Source organism: Salmo trutta, chromosome 37, assembly GCF_901001165.1.
Source record: "Salmo trutta chromosome 37, fSalTru1.1, whole genome shotgun sequence".
NCBI lineage: Eukaryota > Metazoa > Chordata > Actinopteri > Salmoniformes > Salmonidae > Salmo > Salmo trutta.
This window is the reverse complement of record NC_042993.1, coordinates 9,635,995-9,663,626: the sequence shown is the minus strand read 5'-3', so window position 1 is coordinate 9,663,626 and position 27,632 is coordinate 9,635,995. Positions and strand designations below refer to the sequence as shown.

At 44.3% G+C, this 27,632-nt stretch overlaps 3 protein-coding genes across 4 annotated transcripts; 1 reads left to right on the top strand and 2 right to left on the bottom strand.

The window, feature by feature from the left end:
• Positions 1–1,261: 1,261 nt before the first annotated feature.
• On the bottom strand, positions 1,262–5,147 carry LOC115176549 (myeloid leukemia factor 2-like). 2 transcript variants are annotated; one of them, XM_029736601.1, is made up of 8 exons: positions 4,454–5,147; positions 3,925–4,036; positions 3,549–3,584; positions 3,351–3,404; positions 2,976–3,104; positions 2,681–2,840; positions 2,246–2,453; positions 1,262–1,754 (listed from the first exon to the last, which is right to left on the bottom strand). In XM_029736601.1, exons 1-8 carry the CDS (start codon positions 4,495–4,497, stop codon positions 1,742–1,744), a joined length of 756 nt encoding a protein of 251 aa, XP_029592461.1. In that variant the 5' UTR covers positions 4,498–5,147; the 3' UTR covers positions 1,262–1,741. The 2 variants fall into 2 exon arrangements, with proteins under 2 accessions (XP_029592461.1, XP_029592462.1); XM_029736602.1 differs by having other exon boundaries at positions 2,239–2,453; positions 4,454–5,146.
• A 2,759-nt stretch (positions 5,148–7,906) lies between these two features.
• On the top strand, positions 7,907–17,618 carry LOC115177487 (cell division control protein 42 homolog). The gene is made up of 6 exons (XM_029738300.1): positions 7,907–8,000; positions 14,342–14,446; positions 14,715–14,787; positions 15,005–15,114; positions 16,293–16,490; positions 16,661–17,618. The coding sequence occupies exons 2-6, from the start codon at positions 14,342–14,344 to the stop codon at positions 16,748–16,750; spliced, it is 576 nt and encodes a 191-aa protein (XP_029594160.1). The 5' UTR covers positions 7,907–8,000; the 3' UTR covers positions 16,751–17,618.
• A 1,500-nt stretch (positions 17,619–19,118) lies between these two features.
• LOC115177195 (protein Wnt-4) lies at positions 19,119–23,113 on the bottom strand. Its single transcript, XM_029737760.1, has 9 exons — positions 22,565–23,113; positions 22,119–22,353; positions 21,504–21,657; positions 20,991–21,075; positions 20,710–20,841; positions 20,430–20,572; positions 20,179–20,319; positions 19,883–20,045; positions 19,119–19,757 (listed from the first exon to the last, which is right to left on the bottom strand). The coding sequence occupies exons 2-9, from the start codon at positions 22,205–22,207 to the stop codon at positions 19,588–19,590; spliced, it is 1,077 nt and encodes a 358-aa protein (XP_029593620.1). The 5' UTR covers positions 22,208–22,353; positions 22,565–23,113; the 3' UTR covers positions 19,119–19,587.
• Between the last annotated feature and the right edge of the window lie 4,519 nt (positions 23,114–27,632).

Here is a 27,632-nt window from a genome sequence, read left to right as displayed (position 1 = left end):
TGTTATTGTTATCCATCAACCAATCACTACCCTTCATTGAGGCTTTCAAAAAGATCCCTGGTCTTTGTAGTTGAATCTGTGCTTGTAATTCAATATTTGATTGAGGGACCTTACAGATATTGTATGCACGGGGAACAGAAGGGTTAGTCATTAAAAAATCATGTCAACCAATAGTATTTCACACAGAGTGAGTCCATGTAACTTATGTGATTCATTAAGCAACATTTTACTCCTGAACTAATTTAGGCTTGCCTAAACAAATAGGCTGAATACTTACGCAACGGACATATTTTAGTTATCACATTTTTATTAATCTTTAAAAAATGTTTGAATTTTTCTTCCACTTTGACATTACAGAGTATTTTGAGTAGATTGACAAAAAAAAGACAATTAAATCAATCAATTCTAATTCCACTTTGTAACAATAAAATGTGAAGCAATCCAAAAGCTCTGAATAATTTTGCAAGGCACTGTATGTGAATGAAGGCCAGGGCCAGCTAACTAGTGATGGGTAGCATTTAACAGAATACAGAGATGAAAGATAGAGAACGAACAATAAATCACACAAGTCAGCTATAAAATACAGAGGGAACCTCAGCGATGAAGGTGACAATTATGGGAGAGAGGGGGGAGAGATATCCAGAGGGAATGTGCCACGGGAATGGGCAGAGGGCAGGGAGGATTTTGATTGGCTTCTTCTCTGGTGTGTTCCAGCTGGATGTCATATGACCATCTGCAGCTATTCTGACACTAGATAGTGAGAGCACGAGTTTACACACACGAGAGAGTGAGTGTGTAGGGATGTGAATGTGTTTATTTGTGAGGGAGTATGTATGAAGGGATGGACTGTGCCATAGGACACACTATTTACTGTAGCATTTATAATATCAACAAAGTGTTGGGATGGAAAGGCATGATGAATATTAAACAGATTCAACAGCAAAACAAAAATACAACTAAGTAACATTTTCACATGCACCAGGGTTGGGATCAATTCCACTTCAATTGTGCCAATTCAGGAAGTAAACTGAAATTCCAATCCTCATGGCTTTTCAACAACAACAATGTGTATTGGAATGTCAGTTTACTTCCCTACATGGAAATGGGATGTCAGAGAAGTGACTGTATAAAGACAGAAAAACACCAGCAAACTCCATTTCTCCTGTACCACCTTTAGTAATGTCAGTCCTTGTCAGGTCAAAACCTGTTCTAAAAACATAACCTATCCACTCACTATTCCATAACAAACCACAACACAGTGTGCAATTATCTAACAATATTTAATGTTTGTTTTCATTAATTTGTTTAATTAGTCAACAGTATACAATTCAATTCACAGACACACTAGTGTCTACACAAACATATATGGACTGTACAGCACGTGTAGTATGTAGTGTGGCAATTTATATATATTTATATAGTGAGGTGGGCAATTAACGCATGTAAAGTTGGAGGGTGGCTCTATTTACAACTTGAGTGTGTGTAATCATGTGTGTACAAGTGTGTCCGCATGTGTGTATGTGAACGGTAACAGCAGAGAGGTTGAACCATAATTGCGGGTATTGAGTGTCTTGGGTTCTGATGTGTGTGTGTGTGTGTGTGTTAAATGTATAGTTTATATATAGACAGTCCCATCATATCAAATATCTTCACGGTCAGTCGTGACCCTCTCCTCCCTTCTTCGTTCACAGCATCAGGCAGATCCCCTCGGTATCCTCTCCTCCATCCTTCTGCTCACCTTTCACCCTTGACCCCTGGCAGGAGAGAACATGACATCCTCAGTGGGTGATGTGGATCTCGACTGTCATAGTAGCTTCTTGTCTCCTCTCCTACACTGATCTGAAAACACTGGCTATGTCAAAAGCAATATGGAGGACTCTTACTGGGACTGAGTTTTTGCATGTCCACTTGTTTAATGTCAGAGCAGATGGAGGAGTGGTGTAACGTAAACCACTGTAGACTATTGAGATACACCCATTGACCCCAGACAGGCTAACAACTGGGACAGGCCCAGTTCCAGACTGATCTCTGTTCCCTGGACCTTATTGACTCACCTAGTGGATTTGAAAGGACTGGATCGGGATTGGCGTAAGCAAAGACCCTATATCAGGGTTGATGCCTATCCACTACTTTCAGATCAACAAAGGGTACAGGAATTGATTTGGAACTGTGTCGTGCTGTCCACAGTACACACACTTTTACAAACACACAGACATACACAGGTCATGCTCCTCCTACCTCTCACCAGTCGTAGCGGGGGCGAGTTGCGGGTGGGAGGTGTCTGGGAGACTCATGGCGAGGGGCGGGCGGAGACGAGGAGCTGGGTGGGGCGGCAAGGGCCAGCTGTTGGCCCCCTGCCCTCCTGTCCCGGCCGTAGTCTATCCCCCGTGCGTTTGGGGGAGGGTACCTTCCGGCTGTGCTCCTCCACTCCTCATCGAAGGCAGCAGCCTCACCTGAGAGGGACAAGGGAGGGGGTGGGTCAGAAACCTGGCCAGACCTAACTCTAACCAGGCAAGTCTAGCAATGGAAACAAACAGTTGCAAATACAGCCATTAAGCATCCATGTGCTTTTTTTACCCAAGGCAAATGGTTTATTATTACTTGGGGGTTAGGAAGGTGGGTATGGTCATACTGATTCTGGAGAACCGTAGTGAGTAGCACATGTAGCTCCATGACTTACTCTCCTCCAGGTTGATGTAGTCCTGCCGTTCTTCGCGGTCGCCGGTGTGGCGGTTTCGGGAGCGTTCCATCACATGACCGCGGTCCCAGATGTGGTGGCCAATGGCCAGGCGCTCCAAGCCGCTCTCGCTGTCACGCATCGATTGGCGCGTCTCACGAATCTGAGGGGAGGAGGTAGTGTTCAGCAGGGAGCTGGTAGTAGAGGCCAGTAGCTCTGGAGGATTGGCATTGTAAACCCCTACTGAAAAATGTACATGCAATCACAGCAGTAAATGTAATTTGGCCTGCTCTCTTACCCCTCCAGGTGCAGTCCTCAGTTCGCTGGTCTGCTGGTAGACTTTAGGGGCTCCCATGTCTGAGGAGGAGTAGGAGATGACTGTGGAGGAAGAAAACGTCTGACAGTTTGGCGAACCCGACATTCTGTCCTAAAGGGAAAGAAGATAAACATAATCCAGCTAGACAAGATGTGTTAAGTTTCAATCACTGAACTCATGTTGGGTCTTTGCTTAAGACAGAGTTGTTGCTGGGTCACAAAACGTTAACTCTAAAATGTGTTTTTTTCTGGACGCAGAGAATCTCCATTGAGGGTGTTTTTTAGCTCAGAAACATGTTTGATCTGGATTTGGGAAAACAGGTGAGGGAATACCAGGAATATCTCTGGAAATACTCACCATGTTCTCCATCATTCCTCCCATCATCCCAAACATGTCCATGAAGCCTCCCCCCTGGGGAAGGAACACATGAGGAAGTCAGTTATCTGATTCTGGAATTGAGAATTAGTTTTGAACGTATTGGAACAGGGCCTTGGGTGCTTTTCTGTGCTCTAAGAGGCAGAGATAACATCTTAACACGCAGGGACAAGGACTCACCATTCCCATCATTCCAAACGGCTGCAGGGCTCCAGCCTGAAAAGCAGGAGGAGGTTATTTAACAACAGACAACAAATATGCAGTAACAATGCAGTGTGGCATGAAGTACTATAAAATTAGAGTCTACACTAAATATAATCAAAGGGGAAATAGCTATGGTGTGTTGTGCTGTATACATACCAGGGTTGGGTCGATTCCATTTTTATTAGTCAATTCAAAAGTTATCCAATTCAAATTCCAATGTTTACTCATTGAAGAGAATTTGAATTGTAGTGTACTTCCTAAATTTGAAATGGAATTGAACCCAACATCACACACTTACTAGAGATACTCAGAGTAGTGACACTCTCTCTCTCATTCATACACACACACACACCTGAAGGTGGGGTGCACGGGGAGGTTGAATCTGAGGGCTGAGGGGGAAAGGTTCGTAACCAAACGACCCAAACAGACTCCTCATCTGTTGCCTCTGGGCTGCAAATGGATCCCTGCAAAACAGAAACAATTTATCTCAGGATACAGACCATGAAAAAAAACACACAGCAGTGAATAAGGAAAGGGATTGCTGACATTATGCAAACTCAGGTGAGAAATCCACCTGTTTCCAGGTGTACTCTTGACCATGGTTACACATCATGGAATGAGAATAAGGGGTAACCACATACTTATGTAAAAAAAAAAAAAAAAGAATAAGCTAGAGAACTATATCACGGCTTGGATGGATCATGGTTAACTATGTGGTGTATGTAGTTATCTAATATATTCTGGCAGCCTGCCTACACATGGTGGCAGGAGATTGGGCCTTTAAATCTCAGAACAAACGACAACGACTGGGTTTATTCATTCAAGTGGGTATAAAGGCAAGACATGCAGTTCGCTTGGATAAAAGGCAATGCGATACTCACATCATGTAAGGGTTGTCATCCACGTCATTTAAATATCGAAACATGGTGTTTTGGTTAGCTAATTATGCTAGCTGGGGCTAGCTAAACACGTAGTTTCTTGGGGCCTCAATACAAAAAATAATGTAAGAGGACAGTAAATGTACGACCTCTCATTCAGGTATTTCGACACTTCTAGCACAAGCACAGCGTACCGATGGACAACAGTGAGAAATGTGCAGCAGTATTGTTAGCAAGCTAGCTATACTTGCTAGCCACCTAGCATCCGTGTAAGGAAACTAGCCTGAAAACTAGCTTGCAAACCAACGTAGGAAATTAGCCCCTTAAAACAGACTTATTTGCAGATAGAAAGTATTATATTGCTCACGCCTAAGTACAACGTAAAACATTGGCTAGGGTTTTCCTAGCAAGATAGCTAGCTAGCTATTTTTCCACTGTTGATTGCACATGAAAACGGAAGTCAAGCTGACAAAGGAAGCCAAAACGTCAGGAATCCAAAGGAAGAAAGATATTGATGTCTCCACAATTTTCCAACAACCTGACACCTACAAACGCCTATGTTTTGTGCAAAACATGCACCTATCCGTTAAGAAGCCGTGGTGCTAAATGTCACCGAATAAAAAACAAATGACCCTGCAAAACGCCTGTAGCCCGCAAGCTAGAATTAAGCGAAATGTCAATAAAAAAAGGGGGGGGGGAGGCAACATCCGGAAATGACGCAGGCTCGTCGTCAATGAGGATAGAATGCAGAAGGGGCAACATGCCTTACCCTTGCTAATGTGTAATATCTGTCAACCAATATCACTTCTTTGGTATCTATTTACATAAAAAATATTTTTTTGTATTTAATGACACTAAAAATAGCTGGTGACAGAGTGTCATTATGTCACTGGGTGACATAAGTTATATAGAGCTTAAAATCATAATCAACTATCTTTTTTTCTATAGCTTTGTCTTGATATGACTGTAAAACAGAACATTTTAAAACAAGACTCAGAAACAACTTTAGGAATCAAAATATTGCCAGAAGTTACAGAAATGTGAGAACACTGCTCTCTACAGGCCTTGCTTTTGAGGATCAAACTGCTATTGCATGCATGCATGCATGCTCAAACGTTGTGCCAACGGTCAAATATGTTTTTGAAGTTACGTTTTAATGTCACATGCACAAGTATAGTGAAATGCCTTCTTGCAGCTCCAAACCCAACAATGCAGTGATCAATATCAAAGTAGCACTAAAGATAACACAAGCTAGAACAAAAACACATGAGAAATAAAAATAAGAACACAAGGTAATAAGCTATACACAGGGTCAGTTCCAATACCATATTTACAATGTGCAGGGATACTGGAGTGATAGAGGTAGACACAGTACATTCGGAAAGTATTCAGACCCCTTGACTTTTTCAACATTTTGTTACATTACAGCCTTATTCTAATATGGATAAAAAAATCTGAATAATAAATCTTCACTAGTCTTCTAGTCCCTGCTGCTGAAAAACATCCCCACAGCATGATGCTGCCACCAGCATGCGTCACCGTAGGGATGGTGCCAGGTTTCCTCCAGACGTGACGCTTGCCATTCAGGCCAAAGAGTTCAATCTTGGTTTCATCAGACCAGAGCATCTTGTTTCTCATGGTCTGAGAGTTCTTTTGGGTGCCTTTTGGCAAACTCCAAGCGGGCCGTCATGTGCCTTTTACAAAGGATTGGTTTCTGTCTAGCAATACAACCATAAAGGCCTTTGTGGAGTGCTGCAGAGATGGTTGTCCTTCTAGAAGGTTCTCCCATCTCCAAAGAGGAATTCTGGAGCTCTGTCAGAGTGACCATCGGGTTCTTGGTCACCTCCAAGACCAAGGCCCTTATCCCCCGATTGCTCTGTTTTGCCGGGCGGCCAGCTCTAAGAAGAGTCTTGGTGGTTCCAAACTTCTTCCATTTAAGAAAGATGGAGGCCACTGTGTTCTTGGGGATCTTCAATGCTGCAGAAATGTTTTGGTACCCTTCCCCAGATCTGAGCCTCGACACAATCCTGTCTTAGACCTCTACTGACAATTCCTTCAACCTCATGGCTTGGTTTTTGCTCTGAGATGCACTGTCAACTGTGGGACCTTATATAGACAGGTGTGTGCCTTTACAATTCATGTCCAATCAACTGAATTTACTACAAGTTGTAGAAACATCTCAAAGATGATCAATGGAAACAGGAGGCACCTGAGCTCAATTTTGAGTCTCATAGCAAAGGGTCTGAATACTTATGTAAATAAGGTATTTACATTTTCATTTTTCATCAAAACCTATTTTCGTTTTTTTCATTATGGGGTATTGTGTGTAGATTGATGAGGAAGATGTTTTATTTATCCATTTTAGAATAAGGCTGTAACGTAACATAATGGGCAAAAAGTGAAGGGGTCTGAATACTTTCCGAATGCACTGTATGAATTGGGGTAAGGTGAATAGGTATCAAGACTGTCTAAAGTCAGTATAAATGTGTGTGCATGTTGTGTGTGTGTTGGAGTGTCAGTTAGCGTGTAGAATACTGTGACTGTGCATAGAGACAGTGCAAAACTATTTTTTTAAATACAAGGTTCAACTCAGATAGTCCGTGCAGCCATTCTGTTAGCTATTTAGTAGTCTTATGGCTTGGAGATAGAAGCTGTTCAGGAGCCTGTTGGTGTCAGCCGTGATGCACTGGTACCACTTGCCGTGCGGAAGCAGAGAGAAAGGTCTATGGCTTATGTGGCTGGAGTCTAACGATTTCCCGGGCCTTCCTTTCACACCGGATGATATAGAGCTCGGACCCAGTGATGTACTGGGCTGTCCGCACCACCCTCTGTAGCACCATGCGATCGAGGGTGGTGCTGTTGCCATACCAAGCGGTGATGCAGCCAGTCAAGATGCTCTCAATGGTGCAGCTGTAGTACTTTTTTGTGGTTTTAGATGGTGTGCATTTCCACTGTACTCCTATCCTCACGTGGTTCAGTTTTCACTCCAGTCCATTCCACCCATTGGATTAAGTCACGTTTATGAAGTTGATTTATTTGTTGTTGATATTATGTGTACAAGTCACTGTCATACATACTACTGGCTAGATGCCGGCTACCACCCGGTCACTCAATCCTGCACCTTAGAGGCTGCTGCCTTATGTACATAGACATATGTTTAGAATATTGTTCTACTCATTTCATATGTATATATTGTTTTGTACTGTTTTCTAGTCAATGTCACTCCGACATTGCTCGTCCTAGTATTTATATAATTCCATTATTTTACTTTTAGATTTGTGTGTATTGTTGTGAATTGTTAGACACTACTTCACTGTTGGAGCTAGGAACATAAGCATTTCACTATACCTGCAATAACACCTGCTAAATATGTGTATGCGACCATACAATTAGATTTTATTGTATGTATTACTATATTGTGTCGGTAGATGGCAGTACTGTCACAAGGACCTGGGGAAAAAACCGAAGAAAAAAATCCTCGCTCGCAGTTGCGCAGAAGTGGTCTAGTTAAACCCGGATGTAACCAACGCCTAATTGCCGGAGAAAAACGGTGAGTACTTTTCTGAAAACGAGCATAATGAATTTGTTTTAGTTGAATAAATGTGAAGACAGTTGTAGTATAGATTCGCCCATCGTTATATATTAGTGCCTACTCACGTAAGAGACGTTGAATTGTTATATTGTCGTTAACGACCATAAGCGACTTTTCAGGAAATTAGCAATCACAGGCTAACTGAGGGGCAATGCTTGCCACCAACCCACATTGTCATAACTTTGAAAAGTTTCATGATATGCGGCCAGTCTCGAATGTTTTGGACTGTACAAAATAACCAACTATCGGCAATGTTTTATGACAATCTAACTTTACCCAAAATTATTTGGCTAGCTATATGCTTCACGTTAGTGTCTCCCGAATAGCCGGTAGCTCACGTGAAAGTATTGTTACATTTTTGCCTGACACTTCATAGTGTAGAGCAAATTGTAAGGTTTAACTTTCACATTCATTTTTAGACTGACTGAGACTTTAATGGCTAGCTACAGATTGTTACACCAGATAATGTGTGAAACCAAATATTGTTGGTATCCATTTCTGGGAGTTACAGGTTACTGTATGATGTAACGTTAGCACAGAGCATTTGACCAACCTTAATGATATAATCTTTACAAACTTCGTTGTCAATTCGGCCAAACATGTAAATTCTAAAATGCCTGTGTCCAGTTGCAGATGGTGCGTTTGAATTTAGAAAATGCTCAGTTATTAAAATAATGTGTATGGCGCCATCTTAGTGTTGCCAAATTAAGGTTGGTCGAAAATTCTCTGTGCTACGCCAAACAGTACCTAACCTGTAACTCCCAGTAATGGATCCCCAAAATCTGGTTAAATCACATTATCTGGTGTAACAATCTGTAGCTATGCAATGGCATGCTTGCATTTATCTGAAAAATGAGTGCATTTAGACAAGCAGGTCCACTTTTTCCTCTACTAATTGGTCGTTTGACAAATCATATCAGATTTTTTTTTCTTCTTAGCTAATCTGATTGATCAAAATAACAGAATTAGTCAGCCTGTCTAAGCGCAGCCTATGTCCGGTGCCCCCCATTCCAGTTCACTTGCTGTCTGCCGAATTTAGTTAAGCCATAACTGTAGAGCCGATTGTTTATTCATAAGCGATGCCATTTCATTTCACATGTTTAGGTATAGACTAGCTGCTTTTAGCAACTAGCTTGCAAAAAACCTGACTAGTCCACCAGAAGATAAGTACAATTAATTTCAATTTACTCTGTCGATTGTCTGTAGTCTTGGTCCTTATGCAGGGGGTGAATTTGTGAAAGAGAAAAAAACATCTATTGCAACGTATAATTAACCAGCATTTCCAAACGTGGGTCTGTTATAGACCCATGCAGTTCCTCAGCGAGGTCAGTTACTCTCTGCTTACATGTCAAAATAAAAATCCCCAACAAGATCTTGTTTTTTTGTGCATGTATGGCACATGTGCAGGACTTTTATTTTGACATGAATTAAGCGCAGAGGATGAAGTAACCACAGAGAAAGTGGGTCTACAACAGGCCCACTTTTGGAAAGTATGTTTAATTTGTTCTGTTAGATGTTTTTTCTCAATTTCCCCCAGCATAAGGTTTAACCCTAAGGACTATCGGCAGTGTAAGTTTAAATATAATTTTATTTAACCTCTGGCTGCCAGCGGACTATCAATCAAATGTATTTATAAAGCCCTTTTTACATCAGCTGATGTCACAAAGTGCTGTACAGAAACCCAGCCTAAAACCCCAAACAGCAAGCAATGCAGATGTAGAAGCACGGTGGCTCGGAAAAACTCCCTAGAAAGGCCAGAACCTAGGAAGAAACCTAGAGGAACCAGGCTCCGAGGAGTGGCCAGTCCTCTTCTGGCTGTGCCAGGTGGAGAATATAACAGAACATGGCCAAGATGTTAAAATGTTAATAGATGACCAGCAGGGTCAGATAATCATAATCACAGTGCAACAGGTCAGCACCTCAGGAGTAAATGTCAGTTGGCTTTTCATAGCAGAGCATTCAGAGGTAGAGACAGCAGGTGCGGTAGAGAGAGAGTCCAAAACAGCAGGTCCGGGACAAGGTAGCACGTCCAGTGAACAGGTCAGGGTTCCATAGCCACAGGCAGAACAGTTGAAACTGGAGCAGCAGAATGACCAGGTGGACTGGGGACAGCAAGGAGTCAAAAGGCCAGGTAGTCCTGAGGCATGGTCCTCGGGCTCAGGTCCTCCGAGAGGAGAGAATTAGAGGGAGCACATTTAAATTCACACAGTACACCGGATAAGACATGAGAAATACTCCAGATATAACAGTCTGACCCTAGGCCCCCGACACAAACTATTGCAGCATAAATACTGGAGGCTGAGACAGGAGGGGTCGGGAGACACTGTGGCCCTGTACGACGATACCCCCGGACAGGGCCAAACAGCCAGGATATAACCCCACCCACTTTGCCAAGGCACAGCCGCCACACCACTAGAGGGATATCTTCAACCACCAACCTACTACCCTGAGACAAGGCCGAGTATAGCCCACGAACCTGAGGGGGGTGCCAACCCGGACAGGAAGATCACGTCAATGATGCACCCCTCCTAGGGATGGCATGGAAGAGCACCAGTAAGCCAGTGACCCCCTGTAATAGGGTTAGAGGCAGAGAATCCCAATGGAGAGAGGGGAACTGGCCAGGCAGAGACAGCAAGGGCGGTTCGTCGCTCCAGTGCCTTTCCGTTCACCTTTACACCCCTGGGCTAGACTACACTCAATCATAGGACCCACTGAAGAGATGAGTCTTCAGTAAGACTTAAAGGTCGAGACCGAGTCTGCGTCTCTCACATTCCATAAAAATTGAGCTCTATAGGAGAAAGCCTTGCCTCCAGCTGTTTGCTTAGAAATTCTAGGGACAGTAAGGAGGCCTGCGTCTTGTGACTGTAGCGTACGTGTAGGTATGTACGGCAGGACCAAATCGGAAAGATGGGTAGGAGCAAGCCCATGTAATGCTTTGTAGGTTAGCAGTAAAATCTTGAAATCAGCCTTAGCCTTAACAGGAAGCCAGTGTAGAGAGGCTAGCACTGGAGTAATATGATAAAATGTTTTGGTTCTTGTCAAGATTCTAGCAGCCGTGTGTAGTACTACATTGATTTAGTGTTTTATCCGGGTAGCCGGAAAGTAGAGCATTGCAGTAGTCTAATCTAGAAGTGACAAAAGCATGGATACATTTTTCTGCATCATTTTTTGACAAAGTTTCAGATTTTTGCAATGTTACGAAGATGGAGAAAAGCTGTCCTTTTAAATATTCTTTATGTTCGTCAAAAGCGAGATCGGGGTCCAGATTAACGCCGAGGTCCTTCACGGTTTTATTTGAGATGACTGTAGAACCATCGAGATTAATTGTCAGATCCAAAAGAAGATCTCTTTGTTTCTTGGGACCTAGAACTAGCATCTCTGTTTTGTCCGAGTTTAAAAGTAAAACATTTGCCGCCATCCACTTCCTTATGTCTGAAACACAGGCTTCCATGGAAGGCAATTTTGGGGCTTCACCATGTTTTATCGAAATGTACAGCTGTGTATCGTCCGCATAGCAATGAAAGCTAATATTATGTTTCCGAATGACATCACCAAGAGGTAAAATAAATATATATATATATGTATCTGTGGATGGTTTGTCTTCTGACAAATCAACTGTAAATTTGTGTTCTAATATATTAGTGAAAACAAGTGGTCCTAAAACAGAACCTTGAGGAACAGTGGAATTTACAGTTGATTTGTCAGAAGACAAACCATCCACAGAGACAAATTGATATCTTTCCGACAGATAAGATCTAAACCAGGTCAGAACTTGTCCGTGTAGACCAATTTGGGTTTCCAATCTCTTCAAAAGAATGTGGTGATTGATGGTATCAAAAGCAGCACTAAGGTCTAGGAGCACGAGGACAGATGCAGAGCCTTGGTCTGACGCCATTAAAAAGTAATTGTGCAGTCTCAATGCTATGATGGGGTCTAAAACCAGACTGAAGCGTTTCGTATACATTGTTTGTCTTCAGGAAGGCAGATATGGTCACTAGTGTAACCAGGAGGAGAGGCCTCATTTAACACAGTAAATTCATCAGGCTTGAGACATGTTTCAGTCAGGCCAATCACATCAAGATTATGATCAGTGATTAGTTCATTGACTATAACTGCCTTGGAAGTGAGTGATCTAACATTAAGTTGCCCTATTTTGAGATGTGAGATATCACAATCTCTTTCAATAATGACAGGAACGGAGGAGTTGTTTATTCCAGTGAGATTGCTAAAGTGAACACCGCCATGTTTAGTTTTGCCCAACCCCCCCTAGATCAAGGCACAGACACGGTCTCAATGGGGATAGCTGAGCTTACTACACTGACTATGCTAGTGGCAGACTCCAGTAAGCTGGCAGGGTGGCAAACAGCCTGCTGCCTAGCCTGCTGCCTGGCCTGCACCCTATCTCATTGTGGAGTTAGAGCCCTGTCTATGTTCATAGATAAGATGAGAGCACCCCTCCAGCTAGGATGGAGTCCGTAACTCCTCAGCAGGCTAGGCTTGGTCCTGTTTGTGGGTGAGTCCCAGATTGAGGGCCAATTATCTACAAATTCTATATTTTGGGAGGGGCAGAAAACGGTTTCAACCAGCGATTGAGTTGAGACGCTGCTATAGAGCTCATCACTCCCCCTAACTGGGTGGGGGGCAGAGACAATTACTCGATGCCGACATCTTTCTAGCTGATTTACATGCTGAAGCTATATTGCGCTTGGTGACCTCTGACTGTTTCATCCTAACATCGTTGGTGCCGACGTGGATAACAATATCCCTATACACTCGCCAGTTCAAGCCTTAGCCAGCACCATTTTAGAGCTCTATAGGATTCAGATTAGCCTTTACGTCGGTAGCCCTGCCCCCTGGTAAACAGTGTATGATCGATCGCTGGATGATACTTATTAAGTCTAATACTGCGGGTAATGGAGTCGCCAATGACTAGGGTGTTCAATTTGTCAGAGCTAATGGTGGGAGCCTTTGGCGGCTCAGACCCCGTAACGGGAGGAGGAGAGACCAGAGAAGGCTCGGCCTCTGACCCGTTGCTTAATGGGGAGAACCGGTTGAACGTTTCTGTCGGCTGAATGAGAGACACCGGTTGAACATTCCTACAGCATTTCCTTTCAGAAGCCATGAGAAATTTGTCCGGCTGCGGGGACTGTTTGAGGGGATTTATACAACTATCTGTACTTATTGGTGGTACAGACGATGTTTCATCCTTTCCTACACTTAAATGACCCTTGCCTAACGTTGCGTCTGAAGCTGGGCTTGCAGCACAGCTATCCTCGCCATAAGGCGATTGTTCTCCTGTATATTAATAGTACAGCGACTGCAATTAGAAGGCATCATGTTAATGTTACTACTTAGCTTCGGCTGGAGGTCCTGACGAACCATGTCCGGGGTGAAAAAGTTGAATGAAAAAAGTTGAACGAGGAAAAAATATAAAACGATAATTAAAAAGTAAAAGCCATAAATTTGGCAGGTAGCAAAGAAACGTTAGCAACAAACCGCACGTAAACTAGTCTACAAGTTGTGACCGGAAACTATAGCGTTTTTTTGCAAGATAATTCCTAGCATCACTAGTGTGGAAATACTAGCGTTGCTAAAAGCAGCTAGGTATAGACTACCCGTTTCTAATGTGTTAATCTACTTATTCAGCAGAAGCAACGATTTGAAATTAGAATCTTAAATCAGGCAAAACGCAAGAAGTCGTAATGAGTACATCATATCGCTTCCCATTCCCTGCAATGTCTTTGCAATGCAAGTATGCGGAAGTTAACGCTGTCTAGCAGTAACTGGAAATAGCTTTTTTATTACATAACACCAAGTTTGTCACAGAGACACAGTTTTTTTGTGTAGTCCAGGCATATTTTGATTTGCCTGGACCCCTGTCTGTTTACCTGTCTGTCTCTACCTCCTTCCATTGACTATTAAAGTTCCGCCCCCCATAAAGGATCCATTAGTGACAATCAACATGTTTCCAATGTGGTCAAGCATCGTTTGTGGTTTGATGATCAATAGATGCCCATGTTTTGAGCATTAGCCTAACACACCATGAACATCACCTGTCTGTACATCAATAGACTGCAGGCAAGGCAGACAGTGTTATTGCTAATCGCGGTGCTGTTGTCATCTCCACTCTTTCTGGTTATGTTGTTTTTAGTTCCCCAGTTATTGTTATTGTGTGGAGTTACAAGCAAGGTCACAAGCAAGGTCTCAATTATGTCCTTCATAAGATATTAACTCTACTATGTTATGACTGGTGTATGTGTGTCCTGTCTGTCTATCTGTGTCTGTCTCTCTCTGAGTAGATGCAGACAATAAAGTGTGTAGTGGTGGGGGACGGAGCTGTAGGAAAGACCTGTCTACTTATCTCCTACACAACCAACAAGTTCCCCTCAGAATACGTGCCTACGGTAAGAGGTGGGCAGGGGAGAAGGTAAGTAGGGGAAGACAAGTCACACCCTAAACACTGTGGAGGTCAGTGGGGGGATGTCCAGAGAGCTGAGTAGGAGGGTAGAATGGGCTTGAACACCATAACCAGCCTGCCAGTTGGGGTAATGTTTGATTTGAACCTTTTTTTAACGTTTAGCTTATTGATTTACATTTGCTTCATTAAATAATTAAAGATGGGTAACATCCCTTGAACTTTTTTACTCATTCTTTTGTGTGTCTCGTGTGCAGGTGTTTGATAATTATGCAGTGACGGTGATGATCGGAGGGGAACCCTACACACTTGGGCTTTTTGACACAGCAGGTAATCTGTCTCTGTCTGTCTGTCCTGTCAATTTATGCTTTTATGTCTGTACATCCTTCTGTTAAGCAGTCTGTGTACTACAACTCAATCCTAGTCTGCCTTTGTTCATTTTTGAGAACATATGATGTCTTGTAAATGCAACTCAACCAGTTGAATTGTTCAATATCACATTAGTTTCATTGTCACAGCGTTCTCTTCCTCTGATTGGTCGTCTCAGGTCAGGAGGATTACGATAGGCTGCGACCTCTCAGCTACCCACAGACGGACGTCTTCCTCGTCTGTTTCTCCTGCGTATCACCCTCATCCTTTGAGAATGTCCGCGAGAAGGTCAGTGTTGGTCTCTGAGTCGCCACAACTCAACTTTTTACCTTGTATTATTACCCATAGAGAAACTTATAGAGGATGGATCTGAACACTTTCCTTAGCCACTTCACCTTCTGTTATGGCAGAAGATATCCCAAAGCCCATTGGAAGGCTATGTGAAGTCATCCTCATATTGCTTACATCAGGAATGGGCAACTTTGATTGGGTTGCAGTGGCACACGGATCTGTGTACCCACATCCATTCCCACACATGCAGTCAGAGCCGGCCATAGCCTTTCGGGGGCCCTAAGTTGTCTTGCGAGCAAAACATTGAAGTTTTAGTTAATTTCCTGCAATTCTACACATTTTGCTATGGAGTGTAGAGAAAATGTTGCAGTTTTAAAGTAAGTTTGCTTCAATTCTATACATTTTGCCATGGGGCGGAGAGAAGATTTTATAATTTTAGAACTCATTTCATGCAATTCTACTAATTTTGCCATGGGGTGGAGAGAAGAACGTGTAGTTTTACAGCAAATGTTCTTAAATTCTACACACTGCATAGTGTGGCGAGAAATGTTTGCAGTTTTTAATATGATATGTGAGTGAGCGTGACAAAATTTAATGGGGGCCCCCTGGTCGGTAATTCGACCATGATTACTACAAGTTTAGATGCCTAGACTAATTTACCAATCTAAAAATTCTTAGCTAATTCAGTGACTAACATAACACAACAAACTTCTGATTCACAACCACGTTTCAAAATTGCAAATTGTATTATACTATTGTAACTCTCAACAGTAAGTTGAGACCCCGAATGAGTTCCTAAAAAATCATTTTTTAACTAATTTTGGGAAATTGATCCGCGGCCCTCCAGTTGCCCATTCCTGGCTTACATCTATCTCTGTTGATATCTGCAAACAGAATGGCTAGGGGCTAGCTCAGGGTTAAAAAAAAAATATGAAAAAAGAAAGAGCATTGCACTTGTCTTTTCCTACTAGCCCTCACTTTGCTGAAAAATGTACTTACTACGACTGAGGTATGTGGTTGTCTCACCTAGCTTTCTTAAGATGAATGCACTAACTGCAACTCGCTCTGGATAAGAGCATCTGCTGAATAACTAAAATGTAAAAATGATTTTGAATTGAGCATATGAACTGATTCTGTACACACTCTGACCTCTGTGTATCCTTTGACCCCTGTAGTGGGTTCCAGAGATCTCCCATCACTGTCCTCGTACACCCTTCCTGTTGGTGGGCACCCAGGTGGATCTGAGGGACGACAGCAACACTGTGGAGAAGCTGGCCAAGAACAAACAGCGGCCCCTGTCCCCTGAGAGCGGAGACAAGCTGGCCCGTGACCTCCGGGCTGTCAAATATGTGGAGTGCTCCGCCCTCACACAGGTAAGGGGCCAAGGATTATGATAATGTTTCATGGTTAGAGGGAAAAGGGGCTGATAAGGACCTATGGTGGCTGAAACATTGCTCTACTTCACAAAATAGGTTAGAATACATTTATAAACAATGAAAAGTCAATGCCAACTCTCCCTCTCTCCTCTCTCTCTCTCTCTCAGAGGGGGCTGAAGAACGTGTTTGACGAGGCCATCCTGGCAGCTTTGGAACCTCCTGAGACTAAACCCAAGAAACGCTGTGTCCTGCTATAAAGGGAGGAGGAGAGAGGGAGCCGTAGAGAGGCAGGGTCCAGAATGGGCGAGTTGGTTACAAATAAGAGAAGCAGATCAACAGCTTGAAAAAGGACAAAAAAGAGTGAAAAGGAAGATGAAATGGCATCGAGACTCCAATACATTCATGCACTGTGCCTTCTTAATATGTATTGAAAAAAGGAGAGGAGAGCGAAAGCAATTTGGTCTTTCAAGTAAAGAATACAAGAGGGGAAGGAATCAACAGAACTTTCATCTAGTCTCCTTCTCCAGATACACTTTAGACATCTGCAGTGTTTACCCTAACATTACTTCGGTGGGGCGGGCTCTCCTACCTGCCCGTCATGTTGCCTTTGTGCCTAGCTTAAATGAAATAAATACCTTGGGGAAACACTTAATTGACATTGTTTTCTTTTGTTGCTACTTTGAGGAGGGAGGGGGAGAACACAAGATTTGTTTCCACTCCCGACCAGGCTAGCATGCTTGAATGGTCACTTTTCCTTTTGGGACAGACCAAGTGCATTTTCGCCTCAGATTTTACTGCCTTCTGAAGGCGACACAGAACTGAATTTATATTATTTTTTATCTCTTTTTGTGTCATGTATGATGTAGTAATTTTATGATTTTCTTTTGGGAAATTCTTAGCGTATATTATATTCTTTTGGGAGTAATTAAAAAAACATTATTTTTTTGCTTGACTACCTACTTGATTGTGATTGGTTGATAGTATAACACATTAAGCTGTAGTATTTTGAATAGCTGATCTTAATCTTCATAATAACAATGATGGTGAGATTATAACCTTTTCCTAGTCAACTTCTGGATGTTTGTAATTGCAGAATGTTTGTAATAAAATTGTTTAACTGACACATAGTTGGTGTGTAATTGTTATTTTTCTATACATGTTTCACGTGACGTATACAGCACACATCATAGAAGAAACTGTAGTCAAAACAAGTTTATTTGACCAAGTCAACTGTGCAGAACACTAGCAACATGCATCACAATTGTTTTATCAGCATTGGACTAAAGCAACATGGATGCAGACGGACTAGGGGGAGAGGACAGGTATTCTTACTGGTGGAATCTGAGGAGGGGTAGGAGGAGGGGCCACAGGATAATTGATGTACAAATAAATAAAAGACAGAATAGTGGCAAAATACTCATAAATACAGTAAATGTATAAAGACTGCAGCTACCTACTACACTGAAATCAAAAGACTCATAAATACAGCAAATGTATAAAGACCAACTACCAGCCACTGAAATCAAGAATCATAAATACAGTAAATGTATAAAGATTGCAACTACCTACTATACTGAAGTCAAACGCATTTAAGAAAAGGGCTGTAATAATTTCCCTGTTAGTTGTGGTTAATTTCGGCTTTAAACGCTTTGTCAGTTTAAGTTAATTATGTGTGTGTGCTCGCTGTAGGCTGTGTGCCATTGTGATCTAGACAATCACCTACACAGTGTAGGACGCTGACTTGCAATGCTGCATTATAGTTCCTTTTAGGTTGAAAGAGTACATCATGAGTGTAATATGTTCCATGGGAGTGTTAATATTGCTCTGTGCAGTGAGTTTCCTTTCTCCATGCTTGTTAGTATATCTCTCTACTTTCTGGCATTAGAGGTAATGGGAGAGGTCATTCCACTCTTTCTGCCTTCCCTTGCAGAGGTTTCTGTCATGCGTAGGTCCTCACTCTCAGAATGCACTGGCTTATACTATCCACACGGTTCTTGCCAGAGTCTTAAAGTGTATATCAGGTCAGTTTGTAGAACATGTCATCAAAGTGTTGTTCTACAATGTCTGTACAGGGCTCCACAGCAGGGGTTCCCAACCTTTCCCCCAGGGCCCCACTTCTCACATTTGAAAAATGTAACTTTGTTTAATTTCAGGGACCTAGGATTTTAGGTGGGCTATTTAATGATTATAATAATAATCTATAAGGAAAATAAAGCCTTGACCCGATTTCCCACAATGTTATTCTGCTACCAAATATGTTTTATTAAAATGTATATCAACCTCAATTTAATTCTACATATTATATTTTACAGAAAGTGAATAGATCAATTGATAGCGACAGAGTCACACATTGTATAAGATTACTTCCCAAGCAAAGTCCAATTTCTTTGACTCCTTGACTTTAGGTCGTAGCTCAGATTCTGAATGTCATGGAGACAAACCAAAGATATTCTCAGAGTCGCATCTTCCTCGGGCATTTTACCGCTTGTTTCTAGCCTAAAGCTTCACAGATTTATGCGTTGTTTTAGATAGGTATAAACAATTAAAAAAAATATACCCCTCAAGTCAAGGAAGGTCCTGCCCCCCCCCCCCCCCCCCCCCCCCCCCCCCCAAAAGAAACATTGGCGCCTCCTAGGTTGGGAACCCTGGTTCTAGAGTGTCTGGTCCACAGGAGGTTGCTGGCACCTTAATTGGGGAAGACGGGCCCGTGGTAATGGCTGGAGCGGAATTAGTGGAATAGTATCAAACACATGCCATTCCATTTACTTCGTTCCAGCTGTTATTATGAGCCGTCCTCCCCTCAGCAGCCTCCACTGGTCTGGTTGTTGTAGTGTTCCAGAATGTCTGGGTAGTGTTGTGTTCTAGAGTGTCTGGACTGTGTTGTGTCTGGGTAGTGTTCTGGAGTGTCTGGGTAGTGTTCTGGAGTGTCTGGGTAGTGTTCTGGAGTGTCTGGGCTGTGTTCTAGAGTGTCTGGGTAGTGTTCTAGAGTGTCTGGGTAGTGTTCTGGAGTGTCTGGGCTGTGTTCTAGAGTGTCTGGACAGGTGTAAGGTTCTTGTGTGTCTGCTCAGTGCTCTGGGTTCTGCATAGACTGGGTTCACTCTCGGCAGGTGTGGATCATCACTGTATTCTTGCACTGCTGGCAGCGGACCGAGCAGCACCAGGAGAACTTACAGGAGCAGCGCTGCACCACCTCGGCCCGGCCTGCCCGGTACCCTGGCCCACAACACACCAGCTCACAGCCATCTGGGGCCAGCCGGGAGGTGCCTGGGAGGGGAGGATGTAGACGAGGTAGAGGAAAGGAAATAAGGATGTGAACATACAAAACAGCCTGATCACCTAATAAAACGTAAATGCTTTATCCCAGTGCTGCTGATGTTACTGAATCTCACCGTTACAGCGTCGGCCCGCCGTCCCGGGGATCCCATTGTCGGGGTCGAGACGGCAGAAGTCTGGAGAGACAGCGAGGTACACCAGGTCCCTGGCGGCGGGAGGTTTGACCTGGGGGTCCCGGGGCAGCAGGGCTGTCCTGGAGCCGATACGGGACAGACGCACCTGGGTGAGTGGGGGTATTTGTTGAATGTTAGAGATTTTGAAAAGACTGGAAGCAGTAAAAAACACAAATTTCCAATGGTTTGTCACCTATTAAATGAATAATGAAGATTATATCCCAAATATATGGCTGTACCTCTGTGGCTCCATCAAAGCGTTCCTTCAGCACCGCGCCGACGCGCCGAAATGGGGGCATGACTTTCCAGCAGGTCCTCAGCTCACAGGATCCCGAGACACCATGACACTTACACTCCACCTGCATGTTATGGAGGATAGCCTGGGGATGGAGGAATGTAAAAGAACAATCAGGAAGTCAAAGGAAACAACGAAAAAAGATGATAGAAGTGAAGATTGATGATGTCATCAGAGTGCCCCACCGCCACCAACCTTCCGTCCAGCCTCATTGTTATGGACATTCATGAGGGGTCTCCCTGCCGACATCCCCTTGGCACGCTCTGTCTCATCCACGAAGGTTTGGGAGAAGGCCACACCATATGAAAGGTTATCACTGCACCCAGACCACTGGAATCCTGCAGGACAGACAGAAAGATGTTGACAGCATCTGCACATTTCCAATTATGTGCAGACAGCAAGAGAGACAGACATATAGACCGATGTCTAGACACAAGCGTAGACAGAGGATCAGAGGCCCACACCCCAGACTCACCCTCGGGACTGACCCCTCTGACCTTCCTGTCGCAGCCACACCGCTCTAGCTCCCCCCGGCTGCAGCCTCGCGTCACTGCAACCGCTACCGCCGCCGAGGACAGGGCGTGCACAAAGGCTGCCTCACGCGTGCCTGGTTTTTAGAAGAGTTCAAGACAGCAATTGAGTCATTTACCATGTCATCACATGTGGAATCAACGGCTTCTCTGTTACCAGCATGTTAATGACTGTGGTACAACCCCAGATTTCCAGTGGTAACTAGAGAGGCCCTGCTGTCCTCACCTTGGCTCATGACTCTACCGAACACGTTGACTCCACGCGGGGTGGTGGAGCAGTTCCAACGGCGATTACGAAACTGGTGCTGGCACTGATCAGACCAACAGCCAAGCCAATGGGACCAAGGGTTCGGGGTTCATATAGACAGGCAGATAGACATTTTACATAGGTGCTGAGGAGAGTGAACTTTGGTAAAACTGGTGCAATTGTTTAATACTTTACTGAGTACAGATGAGGGGATGTTAATGAGGCTGGTTAAAGAGGAAGAAGAAAATGATCATAATAATAATAATAAATACAAATGAGGAGGATGATTGAGGAGGTTAATGATGACACTTCTCCACACTGATTGATATGGATGTCGGTTGAAGAAGATTATTTTGGTGATGAGGATGTTGAAGATGACTGTAACAACAGCGCTGATGATGCTGATTGAAGATCGTGTGGAAGATGACTCTTCCACATGGACTTCACTACTTTTGTAACACAACCGATGACAGTTCTGCCCCAGGCTCATACCTCCTCTATGACCATCTCGGCTGCCTTGCGCACAGACTCCATGACCTCTCCCCGCGCCCTGCACACCCCCACCTGCCCCACGGACAGTCCCCTCAGCCGCCCACAGGGGGCAGCACCCGACACGGGCCGCGAGCGCGGCATCCTCGCCAGGGAGCTGAGAGAGAGAAAGAGAGGGAGAGATGAAGATGCAGGAGAGAGAGGGGAGGGGCAGAGGGGGAGATAGAGGAAGAGAAAGTGGGGGAGATGGGGATTGAGGGAGAGCGAGGGGGTAAATGGCGAGAAGGGGTGAGATTAAGGATAGAGGGAGAGGAAGAGAAGGGGCGAAAGAGCGAATGATGGGTGAAAGAGGAGTGAACACAGGGGACAGGGTTTCAGAGAGAGAAAGAGAAGGATGGAGAAAGACCAGCAGACCAAAGGGACAGAGAAGACACAGTGAAGGGAGGGAGGGAGAGAGAGAGGGAGAGAGAGGACAAGAGAGAAAAGGTCAGCAAGGGAGAGACAAAGAGAGAAAGGGGAGCGACAGAAAGAGATTTAGAGGCACGTCACCATCTTTTAAAAGTTATAGCATGACAAACAAACTCTCTCTTTCTCTCCCTCCTGGAACGCCAGACTTACAGCCAGTTGGTTGCCATGGTCGGGTGGGTTGCCCATAGCAACAGCAGGAGGAGTTGTGCCGTGAGATTGACAGCGGAGACAGTTGGCATCAGACTGTCTGTCTGTCCGTCTCCGTGGGTCAGTGAGTGTCCTTGGGCGGCAGTCTGCCCGTTTCCACGGTTATGCCTCGTTGTCCGTCAGTGTGTCAGTTAGTTCTATGTTTCTGGTTCCGAGCTTGGGGATGATCCCCTCATATCTGCAGATAGGAGAAGGTCGACCTGGTTAGTTCAGTAATGTGTTCTGTCGGAGAAGCTCATCTCTCCCTCTTACAACTTATTCACAACCATCAGGTCTGTGATCAAGACTGTAGATCAGGGTGCTATTTCATTTTCTATGAAAAATGCTATATATAATACATAACAAGTTCTCTGGATGAGTACAGCTTAGTAATAAAGGTGGGTTCTTACCAGTTCATGTCCAGCACTGTCCAGTAGTTTTTCTCTTTGGAAATGTGTCTGACCAGATTGAAAATCAAATCAAATTTCTCAGTGAATGGTATCAATCTTATATATGAACAATTTCCACCTGTGTGATAGCAGAAACATGCCTATAGGAAGGTCTTGTCATGTAAAGTTATCCAGGTACACGTCTAAAAAAGCTAAATTAGAAAAATAAAATTGTCATATCCAAATAGTATAGTTCTTGACCAAATAAAACTCAAAATTATGACACAAAATTATGACACTTTTTGTTTGTCTGATTCCCCTCTATCTTTCTTTCTATCTCTCTCTCTCTCTCTCTCTCTCTCTCTTTCTATCTCTCTCTCTCTAGAAAATGTTTGAGAGAGAGAAAGAGACTAATATTATAACACAAAGAACAAAAGTGAGGGAAACTCAACATCCAAAAAAGCCCCTAAAATTTTGATAGGTAAATATGTAAAAAAGCATTTTCCCTCTTTGCTGTTTGTCCTTTGGTTGCTTCCCCTCGTTAAGAAAACGAATGTGTGTCTAGTCCCGTAAAAGACCGAAAGAAAGAGTGAGAATGGTGAGATGGGAGTGATGGGTTATAAAGGAGGGAGAGAGCGAGGGAGGGAGTGAGGGAGAGAGAGGGAGAGAGAGAGAGAGAGAAGAGATGCAGGGTGGGAGTCAGAGGGAGGGGACACTGTGTAATGGTTACACTACAGTACATTAACATTGACACTGATGAATGGCATGGGCTCCATTGTGCATGTTAAGCACAAGACATAATATGTGACCCAGACCGGAGAGAGGGAGAGCTAAACAGAATTCTGCTGAATGGTTCATTTAGAGCGCGGTGTGTGTGTGTGTGTGTGTGTGTGTACGCATGTGCGTGTGTGTGTGTACGCATGTGCGTGTGTGTGTGTGTACGCGTGTGCGTGTGTGTGTGTACGCGTGTGCGTGCGCACCAGTTTCCAAGAACTTTAAAAGCACCTGTCAGAATATGTCTCTGTTCATTCAGTGGCCCTAGCTACAGGTTCTCACTGATGCCACATTGTGTGTTTGACTGAAACGTGCAGTGGTTACTGTGGCCTGTATGAAATACCCAGCAGAAGATGAAGGACCCTGGGACTAAACACCTCCCTCTGCAACTGGATCCTGGACTTCCAGACAGGCTGCCCCCAGGTGGTAATGGTAGGTAACAACACATCCACCACGCTGATCCTCAACACGGGGGCCCCTCAGGGGTGCGTGCTCAGTCCCCTCCTGTACTCCCTGTTCACTCATGACTGCATGGCCAGGCCCGACTCCAGCACCATATTCATTAAGTTTGCTGATGACACAACAGTGGTAGGCCTGATCACCGACAACGATGAGACACCCTATATGGAGGAGGTCAGAGACCTGGCCGTGTGGTGCAAGGACAACAACCTCTCCCTCAACGTGATCAAGACAAAGGAGATGATTGTGGAATACAGGAAAAGGAGGAACAAGCACGCCCCCATTCTCATCGATGGGGCTGTAGTGGAGCAGGTTGAGAGCTTCAACTTGGTGTCCACATCACAAACAAACTAACATGGTCCAAGCACACAAAGAGAGTCGTGAAGAGGGCACGATAAAACCTATTCCCCCTCAGGAGACTGAAAAGATTTTACAGCTGCACCATCGAGAGCATCCTGACGGTTTGCATCACTGCCTGGTTTGGCAACTGCTCGGCCTCCGACCGCAAGGCACTACAGAGGGTAGTGCATACGGCCCAGTACATCATCGGGGCCAAGCTTCCTGCCATCCAGGACTTCTATACCAAGCGGTGTCAGAGGAAAGCCCTAAAAATTGTGAAAGACTCCATCCACCCTAGTCATAGACTGTTCTCTCTGCTACCACAAGGCAAGCAGTACCGGAGCGCCAAGTCTAGGTCCAAGAGGCTTCTAAACTGCTTCTACCCCCAAGCCATAAGACTCCTCAACAGCTAATGAAATGGCTACCCAGACTATTTGCATTGCCCCCCCCCCCACGCTACTGCGTCTCTCTATTATTATCTATGCATAGCAACTTTAATAACTCTACCTACATGTACATAATTACCTCAATTACCTCGACACCGGTGCCCCCGCACACTCTGTACCAGTACCCCCTGTATATAGCCTCCACATTGACTCTGTACCGGTACCCCCTGTAAATAGCCCCCTATTGTTATTTTCTGCTTTCTTAATTATTTGTTATTTTTATCTCTTACTTTTGGGGGTATTTTCTTAAAATGGCATTGTTAGTTAAGGGGTTGTAAGTAAGCATTTCACTGTAAGGTTATAGAGAGACACCTGTTGTATTCAGCATTTCACTGTAAGGTTATAGAGAGGCACCTGTTGTATTCAGCATTTCACTGTAAGGTTATAGAGAGGCACCTGTTGTATTCAGCATTTCACTGTAAGGTTATAGAGAGGCACCTGTTGTATTCGGTACATGTGACTAATAACATTTGATTTGAAATAGAGATGACTATACCCACCCTCGTCCAGGAATTGCGACACTAAGCTTTTTGTGTATATATGTATGTGAGAAAGTGTCTTACCTAATGTTTAATCTTCCCAAACTTTGTTGCTCTTTTTACGAGTTCCCCCCCTCCCCTCCTCTATCTTGCCTTCTCCTTCGCTCTTTCTCTGCCTCTCTATATTGTCTTAGAAGAAGGGGTGACATTTAGACAAGGGGAAGAAAACACACTGGCGACAAATATTGGAACGGAGGCAAATAAATCCCGAAAGTGGAGGGGAGGGAGGGATGGAGTGAGGGATGGAGTGAGAAACTACTGGGGTGTTAAACTGAGGTTAAGGGGTAAAGGGAAAGGGGGCAGAAAGGAACATTCAGGGATGTAGAGTAGAAGGAAAGTCTGATATTAGAGTTCAGGGAGAGGGGTTGGTGCTCCCTTATGGTCCTGTACAGCACTCTCTGTGTGTGTGTGCGTGCGTGCGTGCGTGCGTGTGTGCGTGCGTGCGTACTTAGGGATACCCCTGCTGCTGGGGTGTATTCCGGCACAGCGCTGGAACACCTGAGTGAACTAATTTATTACTTGTGTTATATCTCCAGTAGTTGATTTAGGTGTTTTAGTGCTAGGTAGTAACAAAAACCTGCACACTTTGGCTGTCCAGGGATGGGATTGGTGACCTATGCCCATCACTTATAGGCCTATCTAATTAATGTAATAGTGCTGAACAATGTTTGGTTAACTCATTGAAAGAGGTGTATGAGGCCCTTGTAGCCCTTCTGACCCCTGCCCTACGACCTATAATGATATCACTATCTAATGGCATGGCATACCATAGTCTACCTGAACCCAGTGACACGAGGGCCTCTCCGAACAAACAAATAAATAACCTAATTCTGGGTTGGCTCCACTGCTCACCTCCCACCTCCCCAAACCTCTCTCTCCATTTGAACAGTCCCTCTCTCTGTTTCCCTCCTCCCTCCTTTTTTAACTCTACTCCATGTCGTATTCCTCCTTTGTGTCCGTCCATTTCTCTCAGTGACGTCTTCCGCTGTATCCCCCAGCAATGCCATGGCGATGGGCTCGCCACTGTTATGTCCGGCGCCTCCGTTGTGCTCATCCCTCCGTCCCTTCACCCCTCTCTCGTAAATAACATCCCCTCTTTTTTATCTTTCCTCCTGTTGGAGCCCTTTTTATCATCCTAGATGACCTCACTTACGCTCTGATTGTCTATAGTCACGTTGCAGGTGTATACTAGCTACCCCAACACCTGTGCCTATTGAGTAGTTTGTGTAACTTAGAGGTTTCCTAACTTCCAGGTGGGTGGTGCAGTTAGAGGTGTTATGCACGGCGCACCTCAAAGGGGCAACTGTGGCCAAATTCAATATCTTTGAATTCATTCTGTGTATAAAAAATTATATCTTGGATACTTTTATCCTACAAAGAAATACAACTGATGGGGCATGAGTACACATTGGTGGTGGATATTGGCTTGAGTTCCAGTGCTTTGAGCATTGAAAACGTGCTATATAAATTCAGCCCTATAGCATTATGATGATGTAGCTAGTCTAACAGGTAGGGCTGCACTGCCACTTCATCCAGATATCTCTACTGTATTGTTATCTCATAGTGTGCTGATTATTACTGGATGGCCAGCTGACCTCATTCTCCCATGGTTGCCCTTGGTAACCATCAACTCTATTGCAAAGCCTTCTCGTAGGTTATTATGGGATGGAAATTTGATCCCTCCTTTTTTCGACCCTCTGGTGGTAACTCTCTCTCCTTGTCTCTTGCTCTTTCTCAGGTGGTATCTCTCTCTCCCTCTCTATCTCTCTCTCTGGTGGTCTTTCTCTCTCCCAGGGGAAATGCTAGCTGCTTTCTCAGCCTGAGTATGAACAAAGCAGTCATATCTGACTTAGACGCTACCATATACTGTAAAGGCACACCCACCGGAGAGAGAGGTTTCTTCTGAAGCTACCCATTTCCATTGTAAGGACGGGCTGAATAGTAAATTAGTACTGCTGAATGTACTACCATATGAAAGTGTGCTTGCACTCATAACGTGTTTCTGTGTATGAGAAGTGGTGAAGGGAGCTGTGAATATTATGGGATGGATGTGTTAGAGGGGTGAGCAGCAGATGTGTGGAGGTGGGGGCAGTGTGTGGGGCTCTGAATATTATGGGATTGATGCGTTATTAGGCGGTGGGTGTGTGTGGGGGGGGCAGTGGCTGTGAAAGGGAGGGGATTGTGAGCATTATGGGTTAGAGAGGTTGTCAGGCAGGGGCCTGAGAGGGGGAAGCTGGGGGAGAGTGTGGGGGTTGAGCGGGTATGGGGGGGATAAGAGTGGAATGAGTGTGTGTGTGTGTGTGTGTGTGTGTGTGTGTGTGTGCGTGCGTGCGTGTGTTTGTGTGTAGGGTGCTATGAATACTATGGGATTCAGGTGTTATGAAATGGAAGGGGGGTGTATGGGTTTGGGGGGGGGTAACAGAGCATCCAATCACAGACAACAGACTGTCTGACATTGGGGCTTGGGGTCATGGCAAGGAGAAATGTTATGAGGTGTGCAGTCAGAAAGGCAGAGAGAGTAATGGCTCACTA

Excerpts from the sequence above, each read along its gene's own strand:
- LOC115176549 (XM_029736601.1), bottom strand. The coding sequence starts at position 4,497 with ATGTTTCGATATTTAAATGACGTGGATGACAACCCTTACATGAT. Across the intron at positions 3,585-3,924 it reads CCCGTGCACCCCACCTTCAG|GCTGGAGCCCTGCAGCCGTT; the intron begins GTGTGTGTGTGT and ends CCTGCTTTTCAG. Across the intron at positions 3,405-3,548 it reads CGTTTGGAATGATGGGAATG|GGGGGAGGCTTCATGGACAT; the intron begins GTGAGTCCTTGT and ends TTCCTTCCCCAG.
- LOC115177487 (XM_029738300.1), top strand. The coding sequence starts at position 14,342 with ATGCAGACAATAAAGTGTGTAGTGGTGGGGGACGGAGCTGTAGGAAAG. Across the intron at positions 15,115-16,292 it reads TTGAGAATGTCCGCGAGAAG|TGGGTTCCAGAGATCTCCCA; the intron begins GTCAGTGTTGGT and ends TGACCCCTGTAG. Across the intron at positions 16,491-16,660 it reads AGTGCTCCGCCCTCACACAG|AGGGGGCTGAAGAACGTGTT; the intron begins GTAAGGGGCCAA and ends TCTCTCTCTCAG.
- LOC115177195 (XM_029737760.1), bottom strand. The coding sequence starts at position 22,207 with ATGCCAACTGTCTCCGCTGTCAATCTCACGGCACAACTCCTCCTGCTG. Across the intron at positions 20,573-20,709 it reads CAGAGGGGTCAGTCCCGAGG|GATTCCAGTGGTCTGGGTGC; the intron begins GTGAGTCTGGGG and ends TCTGTCCTGCAG. Across the intron at positions 19,758-19,882 it reads GGCGGGCCGACGCTGTAACG|GCACCTCCCGGCTGGCCCCA; the intron begins GTGAGATTCAGT and ends CTCCCCTCCCAG.